Below are 16,045 nucleotides of genomic sequence, written 5' to 3' on the forward strand. Positions count from 1 at the left end.
CACTATGTAGTAACAAGAATTCATTCACTACATGTAATCCATTTGCTGGAAAATTTAAACAAATTTTCATGTTTACAACAAGTCCAACTTGTTGCAAGGTGATGATACAAGAAACATACAACATAGTAACTTAAAAATCGTTTTTCTTATTGACAAAAATATCATATGGAATTGTAGAGGTCATGACTAGATCAATGAGTTTCTTTTCACACAATACTCTCTCAGATTTTAAATTACCTACAATTAACTTTTATAATAATTCTGAATGCTAGACTATTAAGAAAAACATTAACTAAGAAAGAAAAAATATACATGCAATATACACATTTTTTAACAGCTCTTTCAATAGCAAAACTTTCTGAGTCTTACTGTATGTCTGGTAGGACCACAAAGAATACTTCACCATTAGGAGTCTTACCTCGACTGTTCTTGTCAGAAGATTTTTTGCATGTTTCTCTTTTAAAATCAGAAATTAGTTTGGCGTTGCTATGTATAAAAGAGGTGATAATATTACTGTCTTAATACTGACACGAAAACATTTATCAAAACATGGATTTCTCAGAGTATTTCAGGTAATGTCTGAGTTAATATAAAACTTGAATTATCCCATACGCTTCACTTTTGTAAGTTCTAAAGGCAAACAAATAAACAAAAACTCATAGACATAGACAACAGTTCAGTGGTTATGAGAGTAAGGGGAAGAGAGGATAGTAGAAAAGGGTAAAGGGGGTCAAATACATGGTGACAGAAGGAGAACTGACTCTGGGTGGTCAAAACACAATGTGATGTATAGAAAATATATTAAAGAATTGTACATTTGAAACCTATGTAATTTTGCTAATCATTGTGACCCCTACAAATTTAAGTTAAAAAAAAAACAAAAAAAAACATGGTAAGTTGTACAAAATTTTTCTTAAGCATGTGATTAAAGAAGACAAAAAAGCAAGGTGAACCAGTCATGTTGAGGGCAGTATAGCTCAGTCAGTTAGTTAGAGTTAGCAGGGGCAAGTGTCGTGAACTCAGAAATCCTAGTTCCATAGTCCACAAGATCCATTTTCGGAGACGTCACTGCTGTTTGGCTCAGAGTTCTCTCTACAAACCAAGCATCTCACTGCCTTATTGTACAGGTTGTCAGAGGATCAAACAGATAATACAGCAAAATGGTAAGCCAATGGAATAAGTTTTTTTGAGCTTTAGATTTGACATTATTTTGCAATTCCAAATAAACCTAATGTGTGCTTTTCATACGTTCTAGCTAATATTCAAATGTTGCAGTTTACAGAAAATGTTTTCAATTTTGGTTATTAGCTACTCTTTCTTTGTGGTTTGTAATTCAGTACATCTCAGCTATTATATAATTTGTAATTAAATGCATTTAGAAATATTTTCCCTCAATAATTCAGATAACATAATTGCCCCCTATTATCGTAGCTAATCACACCAGTGGCAGAAAACTTATAGAAGCCTAGATCTGGCTTGGACTACTTCTGTCTCATGTTTACCTCCTGAAACTCTGAACTATCAGAACTTTCCAACCTTCCTAGGCATCCGCAGTTGACTTGGAAGATATAACACATGCACACTCATGAGGCATGGAAGGGGTGCAGCTATTCTAACACCAAGTAACCTCCTTTAGATCCAGAGCTTTCTGTGTACTGGCTTCCATGTCAGGCACAACTTTAAATATTCTGAAACCTGAGGCAGAGTCAAGTCACTTGAGAGATTTTCATTATTTTGGAAAACAGATCACTGAGCCTCATCTCAACTAAGGAATCGCAGGCAAGTTAGTGCCTACTACTCTGGGAAAGGCGTTATGGGACCTTCCAGGACCTAAGGAAAGATACTCCATGGGACAGCAAGTGGCCTTGGGGTACAGATCTGGTAACAAAGGAGAAAGGAAAGTCTGATCTTTTCTGCAGCATTACTGGCACCTCTCTGACAGCTCAGAACGTTGCAACTAACATGTGCTAGCAGAGGACACAACAAGACACTCAAAAGGGTAAGTCATCACGAGGTCTGGGCTGAGATGTGGGCCCCGCATAGGTTTTCAGTGTTGGGGAAGGGTGTGTGTGGCTAAAGCTAGAAGTCCAAGCTCCCTCGACAGGGTGCTGGTGCTCTGGAATAGGGGCTGAGAATGTAAGCAAGCCCATGTGTGTCGAGTAAAAAATATCATCACTTGGAATTCCAAGTGTGGGAAACCATGAACACCGAGGACTCGGGATCAGCAAGGGCACCTGGGAGCACAGGTAGTCATGACCACAGGACCCGTTTCTATAGCAACCGTGCAGCAACACAATCAATGGAAGCCAATGAATGACCAGAATGACCTTCCTTCCCTCTCCATCTGACTTGTGAAAGAGGATGGTCCCCCTTGGCCTTAGGGAACACTTTGGCTTCTTGAAAAATTCAAGGGGGGAGCACAGCCGATAGCCTCCATAAAGTAGAGAATTTCCTGCTAAACTGTACATTTTACACCCCCAAATAACTAGTTGGAAAAGTCAGAGAAGAAACATTATTGGTACCTGACACACAGGGGTTATGCTTGGGATGAAATGGAGAACGTTGGGATCCCTAAAGATAAAGGTCTTCAAAGTTGTGTGATAAGGAATCTGTCCCTTTGCTACGTCTTACACGTCTGACCGGTTGTTTGGTTTCTGGCTGAGGATGTCTACTAACTCACTGCCATTCCCCCACTGCCTGAGCCCAGTTATGAAGTCTCACCTGTTACCTAAGAAGTAACAGTTAAAGTGTTTTGAAGCTCAGTTTGGTGATAACTAGCATTTCAATGTAAACACTTACGCCTCAAAACCTCTAATAATCCCATGGTCTTCTGCAGTCCATCCAATGCAATCTCGAGCAAAGACATCAACACCTGCCTGAAGCAGAAGCACGACTGTATTTGAGGATGCATACTTTACAGCAAGTATGAGGGCCGTTCTGAAATAACAGAGAGATCACTTCACCCTTAGGAACTTTAAGTTATGTAAACAGCACCAGTGATAGTCTTTACTGAGTTCAATATATTGCTTGTCTGTATAGAATCGACCATTTACACGCTTAAGAGTTCATCTTTTAAATTATGTCCAAGGCTACAATCAAGGAACAAAAGAACACACAAACAAAAAAGCCTCTTGCCCCACTTAGGTACCACCTAGAAGTTGCTAATTTAAAGTTCTTTAATAGACAAGTAACTCTGCTGAGGTCACTTATCTGAAGTAGGTGAAGATTTCAATCAAGAATTCCTGTTTCTTCCTAGTCTTATATATGGTGCATCCAAAGTCAGCCAGAAGTCACGTAAGTTAAAGCTACTTGGCAGGCTCAAAACAATAATATTAGTAATAATTCTAGTAATTTTGTCATCGTTCAGTTAATGGTGCTCATAGCATGTGCCGGGCACTGAATCACATGCCAGGTCATGACCCATGACCATCCTTGAAGGAGATATTATTTCCCTCGTTTCCACATCGGGAAACATGTGTGGTGATGACAGTAACGTTCCTATGGTCACACACGTGACACGTAGGAAAGCTGAGCATTGAACCCAGTCCTGAATGAACTGAAAGCCCATCTCTTTTCTTATCACCCATCCATGGCTTGTCTTCATTAAAGAAAAAGTTTATTCGGTTAAATACCAATTAAAAATAGAAAACAAACAACATCAAAATAGACTAGAAATGAAGAAGGATAAAAACTGAGGACTGTCTGGTAGTAGTAATTCACAGTCGCTTAGGGAAAACCCTACAACATCACTATTCCTTGAAGAAAACAATGTAAAGCAGAGACATCCGAACAACAAATCAACTCCTATTTACATTTAATGTGTATCTTTTAATGAAAACTGAATACACAGTAGAGGTTAAAAAAAATGTCAGAGAGACTAAATCTAATATTGCATCAGAAACTAAGTTAGAGTCCATACTATACAAAACTAGTAACATTACTGTGAAAACCCTTTAGCTAATATAATACCACGTGACCAAAAACTACAATGACAAATGACATCAGTCGATATCATAAATGAATATGAATCCTGCAGGATATGCTTCTTCTGTTCACCAGTCAGAATAATTGCTTTTCTTCCTAAATGATGACGTGCTGATATTGATAACTTTGTAATTATAGAATAATTGTCTTCTTATTAATTTAATCTTTGTGACTTGAGTGACTGTTACCACTCTAAAACAATACTAAGTTTTTTTTAAAAAAGAACAAACAACTGTACCTTTTCCACTTATCAACTGCATGTATGTTTGCATGTCTCTCGAGTAAAAATTCCACCATTTTCTGGCTGTTCTTATGCACAGCAACTAAAAGTGGTGTAAAATCAAACTGTAAAACAGAGAAAACAATTTATAGTTTAAAAAACTACATAGTTCTAAATTGAATTTGAAAACTCATAAAAGATCCTCTAAACTTGAACATACACTAGAGAAAGTAAATACAAAGTAGCCCTCTGTGCTGTCATCTGCGGCTCTTCCCTTTAAAATACCCTCCTCCTTCCTCTCCAACAGATGAACTTCACCTCACTCTCCAGAGCTCCCTTCAAACACTGACAGTCCTGGTTCCAAGAATCTGTGCTCCTATCACAGTCTCTGTCACACTAGACTGCAGTTATTTTATCGTTCCCCATCTGAACCCGGAGCTTTCTGAGGGCAGGGGCTATTCTTCACCCCTGTATCTCCAAGCTCGAAAACATAGACACAAATGCTTTAAGTCGTTTTATTGAATTGATAACCTAAATAACTATTTCTGGGGTAGTGTTTGTTACATTGTATTCCAAAGAATATGTACTTTACCAGAAATCATTTACTGTGCCCCAGTAGGAAGATTCCAGAAAGATCACCTGTGTTTGAGAAGTATTATAAAACTGTGCTCTATATGCCCATTACTAAAGAAGTGTTTCAGGCTGCTTAATCCCGATCTGACAATACTTTTCTGTGGCAAACGTTAACGTCTGAAACATCATAGAATATTAGGGATACAATTTGGAGAGTTTTCCAACAGAGGTGAAGGTTTTCTGCAGCTTATACAAACTTGCTTGCTTCTCTTCTATCAGTGTTCTCAGTATCCCAAATGTCAACTTCAGGCTCTCCTGCTCCAAAAGGGTCACTAAGGAAATGGATTCTAAATTAAAAAGAGTTAGGCTTCAAATGATCTTTGATTGCTTATCACTAAATGGTCCATGGGTTTTCTCCAATTATGAGACAATAAGCTTTTATCTTAGCTGTTGATAAACTCAATATGAAATTGCATTTCAGTTACAATGATAATCTTGGGACCCCAATGCCTACCTACTTTTTGAAAAAATCTGTTTTTATTTTGGTTCTAGTTTAATTTCTATTTAAAATTATTGTATAACTCACGCAAAATATAAATCAGAAATAAAATATCATGGCTTCTCAGTTAACGTTTTAATACTGATCTACATGGATTATTTTTAGCATAACGAAAGCGACTAAACCACTTGCATGTTTAAGGAACTATGTTGAGGAGGAAGGTGGAATACTGTCTGGAATATGCGTAACATCTACAATTATACCCATAAGACTTAAAGACATTTCAATGGGTATGATTATTTATAGGACGTATAATGAAAAAGACGGTCTTTTTAATTTATTTTTATTTTTTTAAAGAAAAACAACTTAGGAATTCCAGCTTGAAAAACTCACTATCATTCTAAGGAGATTAATATAAAATACATATAATAAACCAATATAGAATGTCTTGAAAATCTTGAAATGTTTATCAAAATATTCTGTAAAAGACGAATCGCACACTCCAGTGCTTCCGGAGGCAAAGAAGGTGACCCAAATAAGTGAAGAACCCCGGTGGGGACAGCAGCACACTAGAGAACACATGTCTCATAAAGAGGCACAGCCTCGCCACAGGACACCCAACTGTAGTCGGGAGTCAAGGGGACCAGGCTGGATTCTTTAAGAGAAGCTTGACATCCTTATTTCTTCATGAGTCTCCAAAACTTTCCATGTTGACTCAACATACGTAGGGAAAGTAAATATCTAGGAGCCACAATTAGTCTATAGCCATTTGGCATTTCATATTTGCTGTTTCCAAATGCTTGTGTCTAATGCGAATATTTGCATGTAAAATCTTTCCGGTTTTTAGTATCATATGCTTCATTAAAAAATGGGGCCCCAACATGCAATACAAGTGTCACTGAGACTCATACCCACTTCAAGAATTTTTCCAACTCTTATTCAAAGCACTATCTATTTTTATTTACTTTTTATAGATTGTTAATCCAATGGATAATTACACTATAGGACTCCTGACACTACATTAGTAACACTTCCCATCTGTATTAGTACTAACTTCATGGGATTTGATCTTTAAACCTACCATCGTGATTATGCCACGGTTGTATGAATGTCACAGACATACTGAGAGAGTTTATCACACACTTTGGATCATTGCAGCATCATTTACGGTGGCCAAGGAATGGAAACAACCGAACTGTCCTTCAACAGATGACTGGATAAAGAAGATGTAGTATGTATACACAATGGAATATTACTCTACCATGGAAAAATGAAATGCTGCCATTTGGGGCAACACAGATCAGATAGATCATGAGATTATTATGCTATGTGACATAAATGAGACAAAAAAAAGTCGGGACCATATGATTTCACTCATATGTGAGATATGAAACTGAAAGCAACAGATGAACAAGACAAAGAACCAAAACTCATAGACACAGACAACAGTTTCGTGGTTACCAGAGGGTGAGGTGGGACAGTGGATAGTAGAGGAGGGTTCGGGGATAGTAGTAGAGTCAAATATATGGTGAAGGCAGGAGAACTGACTCTGGGTGGTGAACACATAATATGACATATAGATGACGCATTATAAAAATGTACACTTGAAACCTATTTAAATACAATAACCATTGTCATCCCAACAAATTTAATTAAAAAACAAAGAAAACTGGAGATTTACAGAACAACAGGGAAAAAAGTAGGTTCACAATTTCCTATTACTGCAGGAAAACCCTGCTTGCAGTAAGCATTTGTTGATCTCACAACCTGAGCACAAACAAACATGCAAAATTCTTAAAGGGCCCGATTCAACGCATCAGGGGACCACCCATCAGCAAATTTCTCAAGAATCCCTGAGCACCAGTGAATGACTGATGGCTGAAAGGGAAAACGTGTTCTTCTTTAAGCCAGTAGATACTGCCATTGATATTTCCTTCCACTTCTCGAGCCCAGAGGTACAGACAGTTCAAAAGTCAGGCGAAGAGTGTTGGGAAGGAGAGAGCCGAAGGAAAATCACCTCTCATACACCACCTCTTCCAGAGATTTCTTAAGTATTTGAGATCTGCGATTTGATATGCTGCACTAGTAGTTCTTAACCAAGAGTTGTATCAGAATCTCAGGGAAGTCTTTCTAAATGACACATGTCCAGGCCTTATTAGCTTTACTCAGTCAAAACCTTCAGGGAAGAGCCTAGCTTGTAAGTGGCTGTAAATGTTTTGAAAGTTCCTAGGGTGGGTGTGGTTCGCCAGCACAAGTCTAGCCGAGAACTCGTCCAGTAGACGATCACTTCGGTCTCTTCTCTCGCCTATGTCGCCAATTTCCTCTGACATTGAGGATTAGGCCAAATAAAAGTGGAAGAGGCATGTCACTTATGAAAACCACACTTAATTTCCTGGGTAGGAGTGGCAACGGGATTAATAAACTCAAAATGCAACTTGATTTCCTTATTGCTAAACTCCTTACTTCTCATGGGACGTCTAGACTTCACAGCAGAGTTTAGACTCTTACCGAGGAGGCTCTTCCTGCCAGAACAGGATGATACGTCACTTAATTATCTGTCCTTCCCTCGTTTCCCACTTAATTGCCACCTGTTCACTGCAATCTGGTGGATTCGGAGCCTTCCTCGTTGTGGTCTCAGGGAAGTTTACAACTCACTGACTCTCTCCCCCAAAGTAAGGATTGTTATCCCCCAACACTTAAGAGGACCTTGACTGAGCATATAAACTGAAGGAAAACTAAAATAAAAAACAACAACCTCATTTTATTAATTAAATTAATTGGGGTGACATTGGTTAGTAAAATTATGTTGGTTGCAAGTGTCATTTCTATAATACATCATCTGTGTATTGCATTGTGTGTTCACTATCAGAGTCAGTTCTCCTTCCATCACCATATATTTGACCCCCTTTTCTCTCTTCTTCCGACCCCTCCCCCCTTTACCCTCCGGTAAATATTGTACAGTTGTCTATGTCCATGAGTTTTTGAAAAACCTCTTCTTGTTATTTCCGCTCAAAAGTCAAATTTCCAAATTGCCCTGCATATTTCGGATTGTTATTTCCTTTCCATTTCCTTTTTCCCTCTTAGGCTTTGGCCAATGAGAGCTAAATCGCTTTATATAAATCACTTGTTTATAAATAGCAACTTGTCAACAGCAGGAAGATTTCTATGACATTGTAAAATGCCTTTGCTTGTTGGAGTTTTAAGGTAATGCCGATTTCAAAGACAAATTTTGCTTTCCTGCATTGTTTTGCCTTAATTGGAAAACAACTCGAACGTGAAAAAAACACTTAAAAAAGGAAGTGTTGCCTGTAACCAGTTGTGTTTTCACAACTAATTTGTCGTAAGTGCATAAAGGAGAGCTGCACCCTCTACTGCTACTTTAGAGGTATCATCATGTAAAGTGAAATTTCAGAAAATTAAGTTCCAACTGTTTGCATTCAGGGAACGCTTGAGCTTCCAAAGATGTAAAATTGACTCTTCCTGTGTCAACCAAGGGCGTTCCTGCCGGGTGGCAGTGGCCAGACGTGATGTATGTCCAGGAACAAAAAGGGGTGAACGCGTCCCCATCACCTGCTCCCTCTGTACACCTACAACCCGCCCAGCGTCTCCACGAGGCTGAGCAAGAGCCCCACTCCGAGGTGGAGACCCCAAGGGGGCCGTGGCTGGCAGAGTGGCTACGAGCACAGGCGCATGCCCTTGCTGGATGTCCAGACGTGACTGGCCCTCTTGCCCCAATCTTCAGAACCCCCGAGGCCTGGGCTGCTCAGGGCCTGTGTCCTGCTGCTTCCCCTCCCCACCTGCACACCCCCAGCTCCCCAGCGGGACCCAGGTTCCACTCCTCCACCCACCCACCCCCAGGAGCACCCATCTCCTCGGCCCTGCCCTGCAGCAGCCACCCCCACATACTTCCCTTCCCCCAGGCCTTCAGTCCTTGGTGGGCTCTGAGCCTGGCACCCACTCCTATGCAGTAACAGGACTGTTACAGGACAGAGCTGGGCCCTTTCTGTGGACACCCCATTTCCCCTGCCTGACTTGGCTTTGGACTTGATTCTATGGCGACAGGGCCCGATGTACAGCATGCAGTATATATCGACTAGAAATAAAATGCTTGTGGCTGAAACACATGTATTACAAGTATTGTGTAAATACAGTCTGTGGATCTATACCTCATTGGTTGCTTCCATATCTGCCTGGTATTGCAGCAGCTGTTCAGCTATCGCAGTGTTGTGCCCCATGGCCGCGTAGTGGAGAGCCGTGTTGCTACGGAAGTCCTTCATATTTGGGTCCGCTCCATGTTTTAGTAGGATTGTTGCACACTGCTCTTCCTGGCACTCCACGGCCTGTCAGGATTACGTCATTAAATAAACGGTAAATTTGGGGAATTCAAAGTAAGCATTCCACAAGTTTCCACCATTTGTTATAGTTAATTAAGATACATTCATTCTTATTCTAAATACTGAAATCAAATCCATCTCCTGTTGACAGAGCAGGCTACCACATACCTTCATTAGAGCCGTCCTGTTTTTGTTGTCACCGAAATTCATCTGGCATTTTTTCTCTGCTAGAAGAGTCACCACTTCCGGATGGCCAAAGGCGCAGGCCAAATGGAGAGCAGTCCTGTAAGGGTGAGAGGACATTTAGGACATTACAGGGCACTGTCTCAAACATGCAGTTCTGCACGCAATTGTAAACATGACGCACTACTCCAATGCCTTCAAACCCAACATGGAGTTTTCTTCTGCACAAAGGACAATATTCACGAGCTCTTGTTACTCGCCACACTAATGAAAGAGCAGCCTGTGTGACTACAGAGAGCATGACGTGGGGAATCAGCTCAACTCGGGTTTGCTCCTAATTGAACTACCACTTATTAGCTGTCCCTTAGCCTTTGTGTGCCTCCCTTTCCTCATCAACAAAAGGGGCATAAAAACAGTAGTTAACATCACAGGACACTGTTGTTGGCTTAAATGGGAATCTATGCAAAGTGTTTACTTAGCTTCCTAGCACAAAACACACAGCTCAATAACTGTTTGGTAATATTATCAGAACTATTACCATCACTACTACTTTACAAGACAACATTTCAATGAAGTAAAATGATATCATTCTACCCACTTTGCAGCCATATTTTAAGGAGTAAGAAAGAACACTGCACTGCACTGGTTCTAAGATGCTTCTTTTTTCATATTTTAACACCTCTCACCCTGGAAGGTAATGTATAGTTCAGAACGCCTTGAAAGTATAGTTGGCAGCATTTAAATAATTTCTTACTGGTACTTACGAGAACGGGCATCCTACCTCCCGTGGTGCCCGACGTGAAGTGAAATAATGGAAACACACCAGACCTTCCGCAGTTCTCGTCATAAGTTGGCATCTAAGTAAATGTTCATTCTTAAGAACCTCATGGGGAAAGAGGACTAAAATCACAAAGTAATTCTTGTTTTGATTTTCAAGAAACTTGAAGCCAAAGGAGACTCAGGATTCAAGTGACTAGGGATGGCTCATTTCATTGACTGTTTAGATTCATAGATTATATGAAAATCGGATGATTTCCAATGATCAATATTCATATTTAATACTATTGTACACTAGCTAAACAGCAAGTTTAGTCACTGTTCACAATGTCCTAACTGTAGAAATCCTTTTGTTTGAAATGAGGGAGGAAAAGCTTCAATTGAGATTAGGTACTAATACTTCCATTTACAATTTTTTATTTTGCTCCTTCTAGGCAAGATAAAGTTTTTAAGGATGAAAAGGGCCTGAGAGACAGATTCTGAGAGTCCTGAGTAGACTGTGTCTGCTGCGTAACAGTTATTCAGGGTATATTTGATGAATGAATGGATTGGAAGAATGGATAACTAGAGCTGGAGAGTTCAATATTTTTAAACACAATTTTTATAGTAAAGCGGTACTTCTGCAATAGTAATGATCACTTATATGTGCTATTGTTGATTTCCATAAAGACAGAACCAAAATGATTAATCAAAAATTATTTAATATTATAGGTAATGAAGCTCTATATAATAAAAAAAAAAGTAAGTGTATTTACAACTATACATATATGAACTTCTACAGGCACAGATAAAAAGACTGCCTTTACTTCTGAAGAGGCTAAAAGTTGCCAGAAAATACCAATCGTTAAAAAAACAAAAATAAAATGTAGAAAACAGACATTGTTTTAATCTATTTTAGTTGTTTACAAGATTCTTATTTCTGGGAATAATGAAATATTACCTGGGATTACTTTATTAATAATAAACTGTTACTAGAATTTCTGTATATGTTCAGTGTAGACATCAGATTTTTTAAAAAGGAAAATGTCACAGTACAAATACTCAGATATCAAGTTTGCACATATTTTTGGCTAAAATAACATCACAGTCTGTGTGTGTGTATAATCAAAGGAATGCTTTTCTCCTTTTCCGATCTACCAAAGTACATCTTTGCACGTACACATGTACGTATTTTCCATACCACCTTCAACTGTCTCAGGTAATTCCATCCTACGGATGCACTGCAATTTATTTACGAAATCCGTTGATGTGAGTTCTTCACAATACATTGATATTGTAAGCAGTGCTGAGAAAAACAAATTGTATGTGATTTATCTAATTATTTCATAAAGATATTTTAGTACTTGGAATTGATGGGTAAAGGGAATATACATTTTTAAATGTGGTACTTATCACCAAACTGCCTGTTTGAAAAGTCAGAAACAACTTAAATTTGAAGCAGCAGTACAAATACCATGGCTCTTCGTTTTCTCACCCTTTGAGGATGGAAAAGGTTTTTCATTTTTCTTTCAACTTTAATTCCTTTATTTTACCTGGGACACTAAATATTGGTCACTGAAAGATACACAGAAAGAACTTGGTCCAATTCAAAATTCGAGTGCTTTTTTTTTGTTGTTTTCAGAGACTTCGCTATAAAACAAAGATACACTTTTTCTCTGATATACGTATGCCGTACATAATTTGGAAGTACATTTTCTTTTAATTTATTATTTTCTGATATACAGAGACTTTTCATTTCTTATATTGCTCAACCAACCTTCTGAACTCTTGCTTTTGAAGTCTTTGCCAACATAAAAAGTCTATAAATAGGCATTTCTGTTTTCTTCTGGTACTTTCCCCATTTCATATATTTATAATTTTTAATCTATAGTACATCTGGAACTTATTTTTGTGATATGAAAATCTAACGAATTTCCCCCAAATAATTAACAGGTATTTCTCCATCATTCACGAGGAATTCATCTTTTCTACTAACGTGAAATGTCACCACTATCCAGCTCTAGCATCTGACATATATTAGGGTGTTTGGGCATTTTCTGCTATATTCCAATCATTTATCTCTCTTTTCAGCTCTTAGTAAGGAAATTGTGGCAATAGAGCGCCTGTTGACACCTAGAAGGGCAATTCTTTGTCTACTGTACCAAATACAAAATGATCCTTAATTTTATCACTCCAATCAAAGAGACTACATGTGCAGCCCAAAACTTTTAAAACCCTGCGAGTTTAGTCGGCTTATGTAAAACATAACTAGAGGCAGAGCACAGACGGTGAGAAAACAAGTGTTCCTAGACTGACCACAGCATCTGCCACTGGAAGCTTCCCTTCTAAGGCCCCTCAATAGACACCACACATACCTGGGTGTGCACTGATGTAAAACGGACACTGGGTTTTAGCTGAACTTTTAGCCCACAAGTTGCTCTATTATGGGAATTCGTTTTCTCATTATGCACTTTTCTATAGTATTTAACAATATGGTCTCAAACTGTGCACATCAAAACTAAAATGCTGTATATACTTCTTTTCATCTCTATTATTGATATTTAGTTAAATTTCTTTAAAATTGTCAGTAAAGTGCTTTATAAGGGGAATTATGAGTGACGGGTCCTTGAGATTTTGTTCCTGGTGCTCACAAAGTCGGCCTGGGCACTGGCCCCCAGGTAAGGTCCCACCCGCGAGGGAACCCAGCACAGCCCTGGGTGACAGGAGGGCTGAGCTCCACCTGGATGAGCCGGGCGGGTGAGCCCCTCTCCCAGGTCCCCCCAGCCTCCTCCAGGCCCGCCCGTGGCCACTGGCCTCGCAGTCCTTCTCACCTCTTCTTCCTGTCTCTGTCATTCAATCTGTCTGGATGGAGCGAGAGAAGCCTCTGCACTTCTGATACGTCGCCCCTGTAGGCAGCTTTGTGGATTTCTTGGAGGTCTCTGCCTCGGATGCGGCACCTGGACTCCAAGGAGATGCCATCTCCAGTCTCAGGCTGCCGGCCAACATCACCGCTCTGTGGTCTCTTTCTGAAAACCGAGCGGGACCTGACCTTCGGAGGCCCGAAGCCAAAAAGCTTCTTCATGGCCAAGCCTAAGGGCTTCAGAACCTCCTCGGCACTTCTTACGCTTTTTTTCTCCCGAGCCCAACCAACAGCAGACTCTAGAGCAACCAACTCCCTGTCGCCACAATATCCCAGCAGCGAGGTAGGCAGTTTGGAATCTCTCAGCCCAGAATGGCTGTAACCAAGCAACGGTGCACGGGTCAGAGGCTGACGTCATTGTGCATGCGCACAGAAGCCCGGTGGCCAAGGTCAGGGGCACCCAGAGCTCACGTGCAAGGCCCAGGCGTCGCAAGTTTCAGAGATTGCTCGTGGGCAGCGCTGAGTTCCATTCAGTCCTTGGTGGGCGTTGGCCCAGTCTTTTGCTGGGTCGTATGAGCAAAACGTAATAGGAAAATTCGTTTCCTGAATTAAGAAAGCAGACATGTAACAGGCAGAGAACTTGGGGGAAGCAAAAAAACAAAAAACAAAAAAAAACTTTACCCTAAATCTGAAATCTATTAATTTCGATGTATAAAATAGAAAAGTATTTAAAAGCTTGATTCCCAGAGATAGCTCTTTTGCATTTTGAAATGTTTTATTTTCAACCTCAGTATCTATCACCTTAGATCAAATAAGCTACTTAAAAAATTGGAGTATACTTCGTACTTATCCACTTTTTGAATAAGGCCTGTGAAACTAGAAATCTCTCTTTTCAGTATATATGTTAAGAGAGAAAGGATATTTGCTCCTTTTGCTTCAGGATTTCACCAATTTCTTCAGTCTTGAATGGCCAGAAAAGATCCACCTTTCCAATCCTTTAGTGGGTACTATAGTCATTTGTCAATTTATGACAACTGGACCAGTATTATAGCCGATCTTTGATTTTCAAACACTTTTTTAAAAACCCACCTTAAATTTGTCACTTAAATCCTTCTATTGTCTTTCCAAAGGCGAGTTTGCATTAGGTTAATGTGTACAATGATTTTGCCAATATTTGAGTATTTAATCATCTTTTTGTCCTTATAAAACTGAGTGGGAAATATAAAAATGAATTTACCAATACCCAGAAGCATAGATCATACAGACATAATACAATTATTAAACTTAGACATGATTAGACATTCTAAGAAACATCCTTACGTCAAGTGAAACAAATTAAAGAAAATATGTAAATCATTAGAAATAAGTCATGGAAGATTATAGCTGAAAATTGAGGATAAACCAGTAATAGCTTTGACAACTTTCTTAGGATGAAACCCTTACATTATAACACGTTAAGGCTACTATTAAGTTTTTGTGCTTTTAAGTTGCATATACATTTGAACCTAAAATGCTATGAACTAGTAATCACTTCTCCTTAATCACTACGTAAGTTTGACAGCTAGTGGAAAAAGTATCTACTATTTTTCTAATCTACCATTTCAGAAGGAAAGAGTCCAATTTTAGCTGTTGCATTTTGCTGAGTTTTCAGAAATAGATTCCAGCAGAGAAAGACTGTTTCTGATGCTCGGGAGAATATTTTGGCCCTTTGTCACAAGCACTGAGTGCAAGTTTTCGGTAGTGCTTCTATACATCATGTGCCTCCTAAGTAGTGTACATAGCTGTTTCCAAGTGCAGACATTTTTCCATCTTTGAAATTTAGCAAGTTACGATTCTACATGACAAAATATTTCACTCTAGATGAAGAGTATTTTTCAGATTTTATACGTTATGCTTGAATGGAGTATTATTTTCCTTGTACTTCCAATGTGCATTATTATGCAAAAGCCCAACTTACATTTTCTTTCAATCTGGGGCTTTGCTATGCATTCTTTTAGAGGTGTATTTTGATGAACTAAAGTTTGTAAAGTTTTGAAATCCCGTTTTTCTCCTCTTTCTCCTCCTTCTCCATCTTCTCCTCCTCTTCCCCTTCGTTCTCCATTTTTGGTTAGAGCTCTCTGTGTCTTCTCTAAGAAAATTTTGCCTTTTCCAAGATTACAAAAAAATTCATCCCTGTGCTGTTCTCTAAATAGATACCGTGTTTCCCTGAAAATAAGACCTAGCTGGACAATCAGTTGTAATGCGTCATTAGGAGCAAAAATTAATATAAGACCCAGTCTTATGTTACTGTAATGTAAGACAGGGTCTTATATAACATAATGTAATATACTATAATACCCAGTCTTGTATCAATTTTTGCTCCAAAACATGCAATAGAGCTGGTTGTCCGGCTAGGTCTAATTTTGGGTGAAACACGGTAGTTTTGTTTTTCCATTTGATCCATAAACTTGTGTTTGTCAGGAAGTATGCCAAGAGATTCATTTTCTTTCCATAATAGTTGTCTGGTTTTTCCAGCATCATTAGTAAAAAGACTATCCTTTCCCTAATTAATTTGGATTAACTTGGCACCTCTGTCAAAGAATCAGTTGACAATTTATGTGTGGCTTTTTTCTGATCATTGATCTTATTATCTGTAC

General features: G+C 39.0%; 1 protein-coding gene across 1 annotated transcript in view; it reads right to left on the reverse strand.

Moving 5' to 3' along the window:
* The window catches only part of LOC148756418 (ankyrin repeat domain-containing protein 26-like), a 39,613-nt gene extending 25,853 nt beyond the window's left edge, over window positions 1–13,760 (reverse strand). The window contains exons 1-5 of the mRNA XM_088788964.1: window positions 13,381–13,760; window positions 9,779–9,893; window positions 9,443–9,616; window positions 4,223–4,329; window positions 2,800–2,937 (exon numbers count right to left, since the gene is read on the reverse strand). Of these exons, the coding sequence (XP_088645090.1) occupies window positions 2,800–2,937; window positions 4,223–4,329; window positions 9,443–9,616; window positions 9,779–9,893; window positions 13,381–13,631 (785 nt within the window). The 5' untranslated portion in view covers window positions 13,632–13,760. The remainder of the gene's footprint in view (window positions 1–2,799; window positions 2,938–4,222; window positions 4,330–9,442; window positions 9,617–9,778; window positions 9,894–13,380) is intronic.
* Between the last annotated feature and the right edge of the window lie 2,285 nt (window positions 13,761–16,045).

This window comes from Rhinolophus sinicus, chromosome 12 (genome assembly GCF_057876585.1).
Source record: "Rhinolophus sinicus isolate RSI-liver-muscle chromosome 12, RSI-T2T, whole genome shotgun sequence".
NCBI lineage: Eukaryota > Metazoa > Chordata > Mammalia > Chiroptera > Rhinolophidae > Rhinolophus > Rhinolophus sinicus.